Below are 16,954 nucleotides of genomic sequence, written 5' to 3' on the forward strand. Positions count from 1 at the left end.
TTTAAAATAAATTCCACCATAAGAGACAAAGAAGGGCACTACATAATGATTAAAGGGATGATCCATCATGAAGACTTAACCATAATAAACAGCTACGCACCCAGTGACAAGGCTCCAGAATACATAAAACAAACTCTAACAGCACTGAAAACAGAAATTGACAGTTCCACAATAATAGTAGGAGACTTCAACACACCACTCTCAGTAAAGGACAGAACGTCTAGAAAGAAACTCAACAAAGATCTAGAAGAGCTAAAGAGCACAATCAGCCAACTTGACCTTATAGACATATATAGAACACTCCACCCAACAGCTGCAAAGTACACACTCTTTTCAAACATACATGGAACATTTTCCAGAACAGACTAAATCTTAGGCCACAGAGCAACCCTCAACAAAACCCAAAACACTGAGATAATACAAAGTATCTTCTCTGACCACAATACCATCAAAGTAGAAATGAACAACAGGAAGAGTGAGGAAAAAAAATCAATTACATGGAAACTGAGTAACACCCTGCTTAAAAACCACTCGGTGGCAGAAAAAATCAAAGACGGAATCAAAATGTTCCTAGAATCAAACAAGAATGAAAACACATCATACCAAAACCTTTGGTTCACAGCAAAGGCAGTCCTCAGAGGTCAATTCACAACACTAGATGCACAAATCAAAAAAGAAGGGACAAAATCAAGACATTAGTTACACAACTTGAATAGAAAGAGAATAGCAAAAGAAGCCCGCAGCCACCAGAAGAAAGGAAAAAAAAAAAAATCTTACTCCCAGAGATTTTGATTCAGTTGGTCTGGGGAAACACTTGGACATAGTTTGTGTGTGTGTGTCGGGGGCGGGGGGTGGGGGTTGGGGGGGGAGCATGTTAAGGCTCTGAGGTGATTCTAATGAGTATTTAGGATTAAGGACAGGTTGGGAGGGGAGGATAGGGACTCATACAACTTACAGTTATTACGGCTCTAGGTTCAGACATTCCCTGAAAAACAACCTGAAGCTGAAAGGAAATTCAATGATAAAATTTATTTGGAATGCTTAATGAGGTATTTATAAAAGGTTATTTAAGTGACATCATTTTAATTTCATTTGAATAATAGCAATACAAACATTTGGCTCAAAACAAACGGCATCTTACCCGTCTGTTGAGGGCTGTCTTGCTACCAAGTTTGGTCACCTCCCCAAGGCTGTTTTGTGAAACTCTTCTGTCAGCGTCTTCGTGTATCCCTGGAAGAATTTATCAAGGGAACACCACTGACATTAAAATTCTGTTGTATATGCTTTTAAGGAGTAGTGAAAACAGCAACAATATTTCCCCAAATAACGAGGGTCACTGTGAAAACATACAAAAGTGCTTCCAACTCAAACCACTGATACTTAAAGAACTTGACCTTTACCTGTAGGATCCGAACACGGAACGTCCCCATTTGTTGCTGAAGTTACAAGAAATTTTCTCGCGTTGCTTAGTCCACGACTATTAAGGAAAACAGGCAAATGAACTATATTGCGCATATAGTCGTGTCCATTTATATTTGAGTCACGAAGCACGCTATTGAGGTTCTGGTTAATTGCCTTTATAATAATATGCGGATCACTTGCAAAAATGGCAATGAATGGGCCTTTTGAAAATAAAACTCGGACCTGTGGCAGAACGAAATATAGAGCTGTGATATAAATTTTAAATCATCGGATGTAATAAAACATCTCTTCAGAATCTGTGCTATCCTTTGGTTACCATATTTTACAAATGCTTTTTTCTTTTTAATCGAAAACATAGTTCTACAAAAAAAAATTTTTTTTTTTAATTGCATGCTGAATCTGGGTTTCTCACCATTTGACAGTGATAAAACCTGCAAAGAAAACAATACTGTCCCCACTTTGACACACTCACAATCTACGTAAGAGGTAAAATCAACATAGATGAGAAATATCCATGAATACATATGCTAAGAGATGCTTGGCCCCCTGGTCTCTGTAGTCACACATTGTTGCTTATAACACACTTTACAGATAGCCACTGGTGGACCCTATTTTACCAAAAACTCTACAAATTCTGTGGGTTCCTATTCTCATCTGATTCTAACCATAACTATCTGTAAAGGAAAGCTGGAGCCACACCACGGACTTAAGAAATGTTCTACTCATTTTTGTCCCTCTCACTGCCATTAAACTACAATTGTACCTTTAGCTGTTTAAATCTGTGCTGAGACATTTACTATGTTTCTGTGTAATAAGATGGTTGCTTTTATACACATGCACAAAAAAAAAAAAATCACAAGATAGAAGTACCACTCAAATAAAAAGCACAGTTCCAATTCCATCTGAGATATTTCATGAAGTCATCCATTCTCTTGGCTGCCACATATGTAAAAATTCCTAGTTTCAATATGATTAAACTTACAGTGTCTAGCATCTGAAGTACTTTGTCCTGTTCACAGGCATCTAACCCATCAATAATAACCACCAGCCTTGTCTGATTCTGAGTGAAGCCGTCAATGGTTTTTGCCATTCTGGCCATCAATTCCACTTCACACTTAAGGACCTGCACAAAAAAGTGTATAGAAAACACCAAAGATACATTTAAAAAAAAAAAATAAACATATTTTTAAAAAAGCATGGTAGAAAGTCATTTCATAGGAAGTAAAGACCTTTTTTTTTTTTTTTAAAGACCAGTTGCCAGTTATGGTTCCACCTAAAACTACGTAGTGAGTGCTTCACAGTGTACAAAGTGACCACACACAAGTAAAGCATTTCATTCTCACAGTGACACTAGAAGGTAACACTGTCATACCCTATTTAAAAACGAAAAACTGGGCTGAGGGACTTACTTCCCAAGATCACAGGTGCTCAATGTCAGAAGACTTAGATATGAACCCAAATCCAAGTGATCTATATATCACACTACAGCTAGATCCCTGAAGGGATCTGAACTTGAGCAAAGGAAGGGGATGGAGAAGTTCTATGAAGTTCCTTTTAGCTCTAAAAATTTGATTCTATTTTATATGTTTTGGTGGTTGGGGTTACTCTTTTTAAAAATTCCCTCCTGGGCCCTAGAGGGAGCTATACTGACATACGTGGGGGACAGCATGAGCCAGGATCAACTCCCCCCTATCTGGTTGTGGTGGTGGTAGAAGAATTACCACCTGGAGTCCCTGGGTGGTGCAAAAGGTTAACACACTTGGCTGCTAACTGAAAGGTTGATAATTCAAGTCCATTCAGTGGCATCTCAGAAGAAAGGCTTGGCGATCTACTGAAAAACCATCCATTGAAAACCCTATGCGCAACAGTCCAATCTGCGACTGCTCATGGGGGTGGCACAGGACCACCAGGCAGTATTTCAGTCCACTGTGCATGGGGTCACCATGAATCAAGGGCCAACCTGACAGCAGCTGAGAGCAGCTAGTGACAACAATAATTACCACCTATGAAAAATCTGCTAATTCCTTTGAGTATAGTATAAAAGGGTACTTTACAAAAACATGCTATTAACTTTTGACTTTTTTCACTCTAAATATGTATTTCCGCAAAATAATTTTTGGGAAAAATAAACTAAAAATAAATGCAACACTTTTAACATTTACAGAGTACACTCCCTAAAACTCAAATGATCATAGTCACAATCAGCATACTCGTATTACAATTATTTTCTAATAACCAGAGAAGTGCTTACTTTCATGAATCCTTCACTTTTCAGTTTGTGCAATTTGGAGGCGGCATGATGTAGGCGCTTTCTCTGAGAATTTAGGAGCGAGTCCAGCACTTGCCACCATGTCCGACAGTTCAGCACAAAGGCCAACCCAACGACAGATGCAACTGATATCAGAACAGCATTCACTGTCAGATGTTTTGAGTCCACTCTGAATATGGCCAGAAGAGTGACTCCCGCAATGATGCAGACAAAGATAAAAAAGAAGATGACAAAGGATGGAAGACAACATGTTTTTTTCCATTTCTTTTTACCTGTAATAGATGGTTTTAACAATTACTCGTGTATCAAGGATCTAGAAAATTCTAACCATCATAAGTTACAGCTATGATGAAGCTGATGTTTAATGCGTGCTCTCATGAAAATAAACAGAAATGAAACGAAACTTGAACGCTCATCCTACACACAGACACACATACACGCGCGCGCGAAAGGGAAGGAAGCCCTACCCTGTGAATCTTCAGTCTTGAACACTCGGAAAAGCCTCGTTGCCAAGAAGCCAAACTCTCTTTCACAGGCATCTGAGAGGGTAGCGATCATTTCAGCCATTGAAGTTTCTCCGCCCACACTGGACAGCCTGTTGTAATCTGTAAACAAAAACCTTGGGAGAAAGACCAAAGAAAATATTACTCAGCTACCTAAAGTAACAAGTAATTTTAACGTATGTCGTATCTGTAGCATTTTACCCTGTTTTCTTTGTCTTTTTCAAAATACTGCTTTTAAAATTCTAAGGAGGGTAAAGAACTCGCCATCAGTTGTCTTCCACTTCTTTTCTTAGAAAAAGTCAGTAACAAAAGTTAAATGTGGCAGAGTTACGTTAAGTAATTCTGACTGCAGGGTGAAAATAAACTATGACAGGGTGTAGACGAAGAGTATCAGGCACCTCAACAGACCCCACGATACAGTGTTTAAATGACAGCACTGTATGTTGGAAGGGAGCCAAAAAGAATCATACAGAGAGCTTTCTAAGCACCAAATGAAGAGACTGGGACCTTGAGAAAACATTAATTAACAGTCACGAAGAATTTCAAGCCCAATGTGGCACAGTGGTCAGCAGCTCAACTGCCAACCAAAAGGCCAGCAGTTCGAATCTATCAGCTGCTCCTTGGAAACCCTATGGGACAGTTCTATTCCATCCTATAGGGTCACTATGAGTCGGAATCGACTTGAGAGAAACTGGTTTTTGTTTTTTTTTTTTAATGCCATTTAAGAACTCAAGTTCTGGAGTATCTGAAACATCTACTAAGGATTTAAAAAGATGTTTTAAAATATTATTTTCACAGTTATTCTTGGAAATAACTGGATCATTTGTACTCTGAGTCTCTGAATGGATATTATTTTTGCATTAGTTCCTTTCTCCCTTCCATTTCTAAATTAAACTCTCATCTCAATCCATTGGTAAGCATTCCTTTTAACACACAATCTGGGATCACAGTGTTCTATACAGTGTGGTCTTGGCTTACACTATTTTAATTGTTCTACTTATTAAAAATACCATCTCGGTAATTTAGAATGTTTTTGTTTTCCTTAAAAAACATTTTCTCCAATTATTTTATTCTATTCTGTATGTTTTCTTTTAAACTTTTTCATTTCAACTTTTTATTTTTAAATCCTTTTCTTAATACTTAATCCTATATGCTAATTACCTGTAAACTCTTACCTGAATTTTCTCTCTTATATTCATGGTTTTGGTATTTTATCTGACTTGGCCTATTCACTTTTATTTTCATCTGATTTACTTCATGAGAATTTTTAAAATATTAATCTCTTAGTGAATTTCTAATTCTTTAGCCAACGTCTATTGAACTTCTTTTGCATTCAATTTTCTCATCTTATTCCTTTTTTTTTCTTTCATTGTGCTTTTCTCTGGTGTGTTCTACCTTTCCTTTATTACCTGATTTAAATGTTTTCTGAATTGTTTTCTCATATATTTCCTATTTGATCTTAATAATAATTTACACAGGCATGTAAACGTTATTTCCACAGATGAGGAAATAGCAGCTCAGAGGACCTAGCTGAGTTGCCCAGAGTTACACACTAATCTGAGGAAGTGCCAGGGCTCCTCGAAGGATCCAGGTTGGTGCCTGCAATAAATGCCCTTTTCTCAAAGTATGTTCCAAACGATGATAACAGGTAACACAGTGGAAAAAAAGGTTTATGGTAAAATAAAATTTGGTGAATCAAAGTTAAGCAGGTTCCTTACGGCAAGGTGTCTCTGACCCTTTAATGTCCAAGAGAGACATAAAATACAAAGTGTTTCTCAAACTTATTTCACCAGGGCATTTTTCTGTTTCCATATAAAAAGTTCAAGGGACCAATGTTTTTTGGAACACACCTTGAGAAATGATACATTATAAGCTTTATGAAATAAAAAAAAATTTTTTTTTCATCATCTTAGTAAAGATTACTTCTGTCAAAGGAACCAACTCACCTCACAGGTAAAGCTTTAGTAGTTTGCTCTGGCAGTTCAGGTGGGTTCACAAACATCAGTTTGAGGAGGAGTTCCAAATATCCAATATGTCTTGCCAATCTGGTACTGAGGACCCAGGCCCAATTCCAACTCTCGCCTTCTCTCCGTCCACCAAAGTAAATCACAACTGAAATGCGGTTTGAAAAAATTTTCCAAAATAATCATCAGTCAAGTAGCTTCTTTTCTCTAATAACAAAACTTCCGATAGTCAAATATCAATAATGACAGGTAGGCTTACATAACTTTTCATGGTCCCATACTATTTCCAAACGACTACTCAAAGAATTTCTCAATGAACCTCCCCCAACACACAGAAGGTATGTAAACAATGGAAAGTAACCTGACTAAAATATGACCTAAGAAACACAAATCAGAAAGACGTCTTAAACAGAAATGTATCATGTAGTTCAGATTGTGGTTTATCACTATTTGCAACTGTTGAAGTTACCAATTCCCCCAATAACCCAGGCAGTCAATCTATTTCTTCCCTTGCAACCGAGGATACCTCAAGAAGAGGAGCTATATTTTATTTTTCTACTTTGCTTTTGGATTAAAAAAAAAAGTCATGATGAAAATGCTCAATTATCTCCTAACTTAAGCCAAGAACAAACTAATAATGGCTATGAAGCCTTATTTTCAGAAAATATTTAAATGTAAACCATTAATTAACATACAAAAGGATAAGTATAAATTAAAGAGCCTGTTTAAATATGCATAACTAGTACATTCGTTTTCAAAACTACTCCAGACAGGTTGTAGACAATGTTCCTCTAGGTCAATTTATAAAATATCAAGAAAATCAGCTTTCTCACCCAATTATGAAAATCACTTACAGGTTTTAACCTTTTATGACCTGTGGGACATAGTATCCCACCCATTTTTTCCAGCTCTCAGGCTTCTTGGAACTCTACTTTTCCCACTAAAAGTATCTGCTGCCCTCCAGTGGGGACTTGTATAATAGTGAAAGGCAAAACAAATGTTCATTGAAGCAGCAAATTGGGGTATCAGCCCTTAAATATGAGGTAGTGTACCCAGGAAGTGTGATTCAGTAAAAATTTCATCTCTTTTGGCTTTTGTACAGCTAGACAAGCCTTGTAAGCATATTTATGGTTTCCCCGTGATAATGAGGGAGCCCCGATGGGTTTGATATACGTGTGTGTGTCACAATAAATCCTGCCACCCAGGATCGGTGGGATGGGCACCCACCAATCCTGATACCCAAGAACCCCTCGAGGTTCATGGGAACCATATATTCCCAAATAATATTTCCAAAATTCAAGCACTCTCCATAAGTCAGCATGCTTCCATTAGTGAAAACACATGGTATTAAAAAAAATTCAAAGCAGGAAATAATAGGGTCTTAAAAAGGTTAAGAGACAGATACAGAGTAAAACAATTGAGTTTTGACATTTTCAAAAAAGATAAAAAGCAAAGACTTACTAAAGAATATATGTAAGAGAGCCAAAAGGCTCAACGACACTGCTATTCCAAGATTTGGGTCGACAGTAAAAGCAAACAATAAACCAAACCCTCCACAAAGTAGCAGGGTAAGAAATACTATAAGCCATGAGAACTGAAACAGAGGTTCAATCTGCTGTCCTGCAAAAGTCTTCATTTCATCTGAAAGAGAAATTAGTATGAAAACCTTATCCCTGTTTTAAGATACACAACTTTTAACTCAATCTGAAATTTTCATTTTCAAAATAAGCATTTACTGGGCATTCTACTAAATCCCTAGGGTGCTGCTACTTAGCCATTGTAAGCAATGTTCTTTTTTGATAAACATAAAAATCTCACTCCCTAGAGGCTCAGCTACCCTTGTCTCACTCGCTCCCCTTTTTCATATTCAGAATATACAAAATCCTTTTCCCACTGTCAAGATTTTGTTGGTATTTATCTTTTGTAGTTTGTATTACACAAGCAGCAGAGTACTCTTTACATATCCAAAAATAATTACTTCGTTTATGTGTCTTCGAACTACATTATTATCACCCCCATTCCTCTTTGGTATTCCTCTTCACCTCTAACCCCCTCCAATCACATTAGAGAATACTGTTCTTAAAGGTATGTGCTAAGCCAAAGGAGACCCGAACAAGTCATGCTTTATTTGGGGGGGAAAAAAAAAACTTAGAGAAATTTTTACAGGCAGTACTGAAACCTGTCCTTGAAGAATGAGTAAGAATTTGCCAAGAGAAGGTGTGTGTATTGGGTGGGGAAGTGGGGAAAAGAGCCGTTTAGGAAATAACTAATAGAGGGAGCAACTGAAGGAAAATATACAAACTGTTCTTGTAAGAGGAACTAGCCCTCCGTGACTGCACCATGAAGTACACACGGGAGATGGTGCTGGAAAGTGTGAGCCTGCAAATTAATGTCTGTGAAGGGCCCTGAATATCGTAAGCAGCACATCCAAAAAATCTGCTACCAAATGGTTTTAAGTGGCGTTACAACATGAATGGATCTGTGTTTTAGAAAAAGAATGCAAGTGATTATGCAGAGGATCAACCAGAGCAGGGCAAAAGCCTAACGAATTCACGTTAGTAAACTGTGTAACAACAGAAAACTATGTCATATACAGGGGCTTTCTATAAATACATCCTTTACCTTCTAGTTTCTTGAGTAAGAAAGATTTCCCACTTCCCCACTGTGCATATAACCCCACACAAATGGGTGGCTGCATGGTTGGTTCGCTCAGAATATCTGCCAGGGCACTGCTATATAAATCATAACCAAGCATGTCACCATCAGTTTCAGTAGGAGACAAGTGTCCTGCAATTATAAACATGCCATATGTTTACATTACAGTGACATTACTCTTAGAAAGGAGTATCAATTTTTATCACTTACAGAAAAAAAAAACTTTATATGAAATGTTTAGATCTATATAAAAATAGGTACAAAGATTCTTAGATTAATACCATAGTTCAATTTAAGATACCTATTGATTGTACGATGCATCATTTTTTTTTTTAATATTTTATTGTGCTTCAGGTGGAAGTTTACAGAGCAAATTAGTTTCCCGTTCAATAAGTTATACACAAATTGTTTTATAACACTGACTGCAATCCCTGCAATGTGTCAGCACCCTCCCCCTTTGCACTCCAGGTTTCCCATTTCCATTCACCAGGTTTTCCTGCCCCTTCCTGCCTTCTCATCTTTGCTTTTGGGCAGGTGTTGCCCATTCGGACTCATATACTTGATTGTTCTAAGGAGCACGTTCCTTACAGGTGCTACTGTTTTATAGGCCGATCTAATATTTGGCTGAAAGGTGAACTTTGGGAGTGGTTTCAGTTCAGAGTTAGAAGGGTGTCTAGGGGCCACTGTCTCGGGGGTTCCTCCAGTCTCTGTCAGACCGGTAAGTCTGATCCTTTTTGTGAATTTGTATTTTGTTCTACGTTTTTCTCCCGCTCTGTCCGGGGCCCTTTATTATGATCCTGGCCAGAGTGGTCAGTAGTAAGATGCATCATTACTATATTCAACTAAAAAAGAAAAAATGCTGCCAAACTGTGGTATAATTCCTCTCTTATCCATCAATTATAGGTCACATTCCAATTTCAGAGGTGTTAAAATGTGGAACAATGTGCATTTTAGAATCAATATAATATGGTAATTAAAACATAAACTAGTACATAAAAATAAATGTAAGATGTGGAGTCGAAATTGGCGCAACGGCAAGGGGTTTGGTTGGTTTTTAAGAACTATATAAAGAAAGCCACGAACTGTTACTGAAGGACAAAACAGATGATCAGAAAAACAGAAATTCTATGGTTCCAGACAGAAGGGTTCAACAAGTTAAAGACAGTTAATTCTCCCGAAACTAATCTATCACTTCCAGGCAATTCCAATCCAAATCCCAAGAAGAGCAAATAAGAATAGCTAACAGAGAAAAGTTCAAAGACTACCAAAGGGTGGCCGTCACCAGAGAATCGAAATGCACTATAAAGCCACAACAGTTAGAACATCACAGAACTGGCACAAGCTATTGGCATAAGTGGCATTTCACGTCAATGGCGAAAGGATGAATGAGTAAGTGGTACTGGGAAAGTAGGCCAACCATTTGGTAAAAAATAAAAAAAATTCCACAAATCTCTTACCTAAAATAAGTTTCTGAAACATTAAAAAATCAGAAAGTAAAAACCATCTAAGTACTAGAAGAAAATATTGGAGAAAAAACAACTTGCTAAATCTTTGTGTGGAAAAGGCCCTGTTCCTCATTAAAATACTAAGAACTTACAGGAAAAGACAGAATAAGCTACAAAAACGTCTAATTTTTAAGCGGCAAATTAAAAGCCACCACCATACAAAGAATCAGCCTGGGGAGGGAAGGGATGCAACATATAGGATGCATCCAGGATCAATATCCATAACATACAAAGATGCCTAAGAGAAAATTTTTTCAAAATATTAAAAACTCACAAAAAAAGTGGGCAAAAATACAAAGAGGAAAATAGCAGAGCTATAAATACCCTATGAACATTTTAAAAGATCTCAATTAAACTAATAGTTTTAAAATGCAAATTAAAATGGAATTTTTTTCTCATTGATCTAATTAGCAAAAATATAAAGGCTGGAAATACCCAGTGTTAGCAAGGCTGTAGGCAAATTGCGCTATCACATTTGGCCAAAGGGAGAAAAAACGGTTACAACCATTTTGGAAAATATACCAAAACTGTGGGCATGCGGTGACTTGGCAATTCTACTTCTGGGAATTTATCCCAAGAAAATAATCCTAACACTAAGAATTAACGGCTATACATCTAAAGATGTTCACTGAAGCACTAGTTGTAGTAGCAAAACAAACTAAATATAGAGGACTAGATAGACATGGTTAGAACCCACAATGACAGATTACATAACAAAGTATGATACAGTTCATTACTAAAAACTTTTAACGACCTTTCAGCCTAATGATAAACAGGCCCATAAAATAAACAATAATACCTTAGAGGAATGTGCTCCTTAGAACAATTATACTAGATCAAAGGAGCAGCATCTGCCCAAAAGCAAAGATGAGGAGGCAGGAAGGGGCAGGAAATCAGGATCAAAGGAAACAGGGAACTTGGGATGGAAATGGGGAGAGTGCAGACACATTGTGGGGAAGGAAGCCAATGTAATGGAACACTTAACGTACAAGCTATTGAATAGGAAACTAATTTGCTCTATCCACTTTCACCTAATGCACAATAGTTGAAAAAAAAAAAAGCTTTCTAATACATTATGGCCCAATAAAACATTTTTATAAAGGTAAAGAGAAGTCTGGCGGGTCATTAGAACAATTACCCAAGGTAGATGGCAGACAAAAGAGAATTTACACTTTCTCCTATATTCATATCTTCATTCTTTGAATTTAATGAGTGTACATTACTATTATAATTACAAAAATATTTTAAAATAAAAAAAATTCATAATACAAGAGAATCATACTTAAAAACAAGATCTGAGTAAGAAGGTAAACTTGAAAAGTGGCAGGATTCTATCTCCTGTTGGTTTCCAGAGCCAGCATATTCCGTTTTCAATTCCAGTAGAAAACTGTCCTCTCTTTGAAAGACCTACCTATGAATGATTACATTCTCAAGTGCGTTCTTTTCAATCAAAAACTATTTTAGTACAACATTTAAGACACTGTGCTAGACATTACAGAGGACACAAAGATAAGAAGAAACAGTCCCTGACGTGAAGAGGTTGAAAAGAAGGGAGAAAATTCTAAAAGAAATACAATAAAAGACCATACGTAGTAAGTATAAAAAAGGAATTACAAAGTGCTTATGTACTGAGGTGAAGTAAAAGGATTAGTTACAATTTCATGGAGAAAGGGACAACTGATATGAAGCGTGAAAAATGGATATGATTTTAACAAGTGGAGAGGAGGTGGAGAGAGTATTAGCTGTAGTGGACAAAAGACAGGGAAGTATGGACAGAAGACAAAAGTATGGAACTGGAAATGCTTGGGCTACATTCAGAAAACAGTGCATTTTTGATAACAGCATAATGTACAACTAAAAAGATAATGGGAGAAAGACTTTTAGAAGAGTTGGTTAGATTCTGTAGAGGTCTTAAAAGCTGACTGGTGAACCCGAATGCACTTAATTTAGAACGCTATAATAAACAAAAGAGTTTTAAACAGCGAGGAGCATTTTCCACAGTAAAATAATAGCTTTCTCAATTTCTATATTCTCCAGTTAATTGACAAATGCAAAGTGATGTCAGCCTCTATTTTTTCAGGTTTTTTTTAATAGAACATTAACTTTTTCACAACTTGGACAGAAACAAAATCCATTACTTACTGGCTCCAAATATTTGAGTTAAAATACTTTTCTGATGGCTACAGTCAATGTTGTACGGGGTCTCGCCTGCTTTGTTGGGCCTGTAAAGTAACCGCCCATCTTTGGGATTTCTTAAAAGAAGTTCTGCCAGCTTCCGACTCCTCCCACGAATAGCAATATGCAAAGGAGTATCTCCTTTCTGCAAAATAATGGGAGAAAACATGAACTTTTGTAATTTTTACATATAGAATATACATACAAATAACAATGCTCTTGTTTCTGTAAAACTGAAAATTTGAGCTTTTCATATTTTTTTTTTATGTACTGGGTATGTAAAATTACACATATATAATGTTAACAGAGTACACACATTAACTCTTATTTCTATCTTTCCCCGCAATCTCTCTAACTCCTTGTTTAGCTTTTCCCCCATATTCCTCTAGAATAAAAGTCATTCTCTCTTTCCGTCAACTCTCTGAAAGAGAAGAAGAAACAGGCTTTCTCCTTCTGGCTCCTCCCAGGACACGGATTCACTTTCATCACAGGCTGTTACCTACCCATCATCCAGACATTTATCGTCCAAGGATATAAACCACCTTCCTCAACTGATTTGGATTCTATTTCACAGCTTTCTTCTCTACTTTGTCTAGAAGCCTTCAAAATCCATGCCGATACCCCATCTAACACTAGTGATCTCATCAATTTCTATGACCTTTGTCAATTATCCACCATTATGGTGTCCTTAAAACTTCAATACTCTACATTCTCACCTGAGTTTCTTCTGTCATATTTATCCTTCTCTGACTACTATCTCTACAACCTCTTCCATTCTCTTCACCTTTCACCTTTTCCTTCTCACTTACCCTTTCTGACATCAATCCACCTTATTCCCTCACTGCAATCTCCAGCTACTTCAGCAGGTCCTTCTCTCCTAATCTGTTGGCTTCACCAGCCACCCCAATGCTGTCCTCTCCAACAGGCTGGAGTCCCTCCCTCAGCGTCATCACATGGCTTCTCTAGACTGGTGTCCAGCCCTTCCCCCACCTCCCTTGCATTCACCTTCTTTGATCCCACTGCTGTACTGCAGAGAATTGCTAAAGAAAATAATGATTCCACTACAAAAATCAATTCAACGCAGAAATTCATTGCATCCTTGCATCTAAGTAGTTCACAATTAAGTGGGAAAATGCTATGAAAACAGAAAATTACAATTCAATAGAGAAAGTGATATAACAAAGGCTTGTGTAATGTGCTATTGGGAGGCAGGAATCAGAGTAACTCTTGCCTGGAATCCTATGTAAATCTTTTATGAACAGATACAGCATTTTAACCACGTCTTAAAAAGTGAGCTGACTGGAAGCTCACCAAGTAGACAAGGGAAGGAAGGAAAAATCCAGGTAAAGAAAATAGTAGAACAAAAACAGGGATAAAAGGTGGTGGTGCGGTCAAGAGCACGATAAATAGTTCAGTGTGTTGGAGTGTACGGGTTCATGTAGGGAAAATGATAGCAAATGAGGCTGAAAACGTAAGAGGTCAGATTATCAGAAATCTTGGTTGTGTTCATTCTAAGGTAATTGAAGTGTATCTTGCAAGAAATGAGGACTCATCAAAAGTTTCTCCAAGGTAAATAAGGTAACGTTATATTTCTCTTTCAGAAAAATAAATCTGGGTCAATCTCATGTATAATTAGAGGAGGGAAGAGACTTGAGGTAGATAAAGTAGGAAGCTGGCATTCTGTCCAACGACAGTCCTTTATGCTTTTCATTGTTTGTAATTCCTTTCACTAATTCACGTTAACTATACACAGCATTCCAGAACACTTAATTGTGCTCATAAGGAACCTGTACATAGATCAAGAGGCAGTTGTTTGGACAGAACAAGGGGATACTGTGTGGTTTAAAGTCAAGAAAGGTGTGCATCAGGGTTATATCCTTTCACCATACCTATTCAATCTGTATGCTGAGCAAAAATCTGAGAAACTGGACTATACGAAGAAGCGGGCACCAGGACTGGAGGAAGACTCATTAACGACCTGCATTATGCAGATGACACAACCTTCCTTGCTGAAAATGAAGACGACTTGAAGCACTTACTAATGAAGATCAAAGACCACAGCCTTCAGTATGGATTGCACCTCAACATAAAGAAAACAAAAATCCTCACAACTGAACCAATAAGCAAATTATGATAAACAGAGAAAAGGCTGAAGTTGTCAAGGATTTCATTTTACCTGGATCCACAATCAACACCCATGGAAGCAGTAGTCAAAAAATCAAAAGACGTGTTGCATTGGGTAAATCTGCTGTAAAGGGCCTCTTTAAAGTGTTGAAAAGCAAAGATGTCACCTTGAAGACTAAGGTGTGCCTGACACAAGCCATGGTATTTTCAATCGTGTCATAGGCACGTGAAAGCTGGACAATGAATAAGGAAGGCCGAAGAAGAACTGACACCTGTGAATTGTGGTGTTGGCAAAGAATATTGAATATACCATGGACTGCCAAAAGGACGGACAGATCTGTCTTGGAAGAAGTACAACCAGAATGCTCCTCAGAAGCACAGATGGCAAGACTGCATCTCACATACTTTGGACATGTTGTCAGGAGGGATCAGTCAGTCCCTGGAGAAAGACATCATGCTTGGTAAAGTACAGGGTCAGCAGAAAAGAGGAACACCCCCGATGAGATGGACCGATACAGTGGCTGCAACAATGGGCTCAAGCATAATGATTTTGAGTATGGTGCAGAACCAGGCAGAGTTTCGTTCTGTGGTACATAGGGTCGCTGTGAGTCGGAATGGACTCGATGGCACCTAACAACAACAATATACACAGCATATCAACCCTTATCCATTTCAAACGTTCTTCATTCTCAAATCTCCCCAGTCTCATCTCTACCTCCTCACTATAAGCCTATATAGCCTCACCTCACTTCTTACTGATCTCAAAAAGGTTCCCTCCTGAATGTCCCCCTTTCTTACCAACATCACACCTTCCTTTCTATATTCTTCATTCATCCTTAGTTTCCTTCTCTACTTCTTCCTTCCTATGTCAAAGAAACAACCCTTATATTTGGGCTTAATTCTGTCCTGCTAAATCAACTCTTCCCTCCATAGCACCTTCAATCTCTGCTCTGGCTCATTCTCATGTGTCACAAAACATACTCCCATCACCTGATCTCAAAAAGTCTTTCCCCATATCCCACTATCCTATTACACTACCTTTCCTCTAGCATTCTCACTATTAAATTCCATGAAAAAAAGTTCTCCACACTCAACTTAGTGCTCCATTTCCTCAACAGTAACTAAATTCTTACCTGTTAGTAATCTATCTGAGTTGGATTTCATCCGACACGAATGAAAACTAATATGTAAAAGACCTTTTCGGTCTGCAAACTGCTCTTTCATACATGACTTATAAACACCACTTGAAGAAAACCAATGATCCAATATTTAACAAACTAAGCCCTAAGTTCTCATCCATCCCGACCTCTCTGTAACACTAAATAAAAATGACCTGCAATGTTCTTCCTCTGGCTTCTCTGGCACAACCTTATCTTGATTTTGATTTTCTTTTTCACACCTACTTCTTTTCTAAATTCTCTTCCTATAGTTTAAACATGGCACCTATTTATTTAACAACAAAAAATTTCTGAGCTCCTACTATAAGTAAAGAATAGTGTTCAGTATTTTGGAGGATACAACGATGAAAGATAAAACAGTCTCTAACCTTGAAAAGCCTATAATGTAGTAGGGAAAGACTGGATAAATCCACACAATTTAAAACAAACTAGATTATGACACATCATAAGAGAAGTAGCATTTTGACCTCTGCTTTCATCTTTCTTCTCACTGATGATCTTAGACATCCCCATGCAACTCTCAGTAACTGCCAAGTTCCCATCACCAGCTATGACTTCTTGCCCAAATTCTAGTCTCATACTTCCCAACGCCTGCTGGCTACTGCCTCCAGAAAGTCTTATCAGTCCTCAAGCTAAACGTATCGAAACCTGATTTTACATCTTATTTTCCCACCCCTTAACCCTGTTTCTCATCCCCGAACCTGTTAGAAGGCAAAAATATCACATTAGCAGCATTCTGCTAGAAACGAAATTTCTGAAAATGTACGGAAGACGTTTAATACATCCTCCTGATATGCTGAGCATAAACAGAAAGCAGTGAGAAGCTAGGTCAAAAATAATATTAATCTTCATTCTTAAATTATTTTATGAAATCCTCTGTGAAGAGCAAGGCTCAAGACGTATACAAGTTGTTGTCCCAAATTCTGGCAGGGCAGCACCTCCTCTGCTGTAGGCCCTCAACGAGGATGTGTGGAACGAACAAACAACTGTTCCAAGTATTTGTTAGCAAGTATCATACATTGACTCGAGGCACAGCAACAAACAATGAAATACTGAGAAGTACTCATTCGGGCAACTTATTAGTGAGTGAGAAATAATTGTTTATAAGTAGCGTATCACAGAATTAATGAGGCTTTATGAAATCTTAAAGGTCATTTAA

The 16,954-nt window shown here is 37.6% G+C and overlaps 1 protein-coding gene across 8 annotated transcripts in view; it reads right to left on the bottom strand.

The window, feature by feature from the left end:
- KIDINS220 (kinase D interacting substrate 220) overlaps positions 1-16,954 on the bottom strand; it is a 128,987-nt gene that overhangs the window by 61,373 nt on the left and 50,660 nt on the right. For 4 of the 8 annotated variants that reach the window (XM_049904674.1, XM_049904672.1, XM_049904673.1 and 1 more), the window contains exons 12-20: positions 12,461-12,638; positions 8,781-8,945; positions 7,620-7,799; positions 6,141-6,306; positions 4,159-4,310; positions 3,674-3,963; positions 2,405-2,545; positions 1,401-1,644; positions 1,142-1,230 (exon numbers count right to left, since the gene is read on the bottom strand). In XM_049904674.1, the coding sequence (XP_049760631.1) occupies positions 1,142-1,230; positions 1,401-1,644; positions 2,405-2,545; positions 3,674-3,963; positions 4,159-4,310; positions 6,141-6,306; positions 7,620-7,799; positions 8,781-8,945; positions 12,461-12,638 (1,605 nt within the window). Of the gene's footprint in view, positions 1-955; positions 1,004-1,141; positions 1,231-1,400; positions 1,645-2,404; positions 2,546-3,673; positions 3,964-4,158; positions 4,311-6,140; positions 6,307-7,619; positions 7,800-8,780; positions 8,946-12,460; positions 12,639-16,954 lie in introns of all 8 variants that reach the window. The other 4 variants (XM_049904669.1, XM_049904670.1, XM_049904668.1 and 1 more) reach the window with 2 other exon arrangements.

The sequence above is a fragment of the Elephas maximus genome, chromosome 12 (assembly GCF_024166365.1).
Source record: "Elephas maximus indicus isolate mEleMax1 chromosome 12, mEleMax1 primary haplotype, whole genome shotgun sequence".
In the NCBI taxonomy this organism is placed as follows: Eukaryota; Metazoa; Chordata; class Mammalia; order Proboscidea; family Elephantidae; genus Elephas; species Elephas maximus.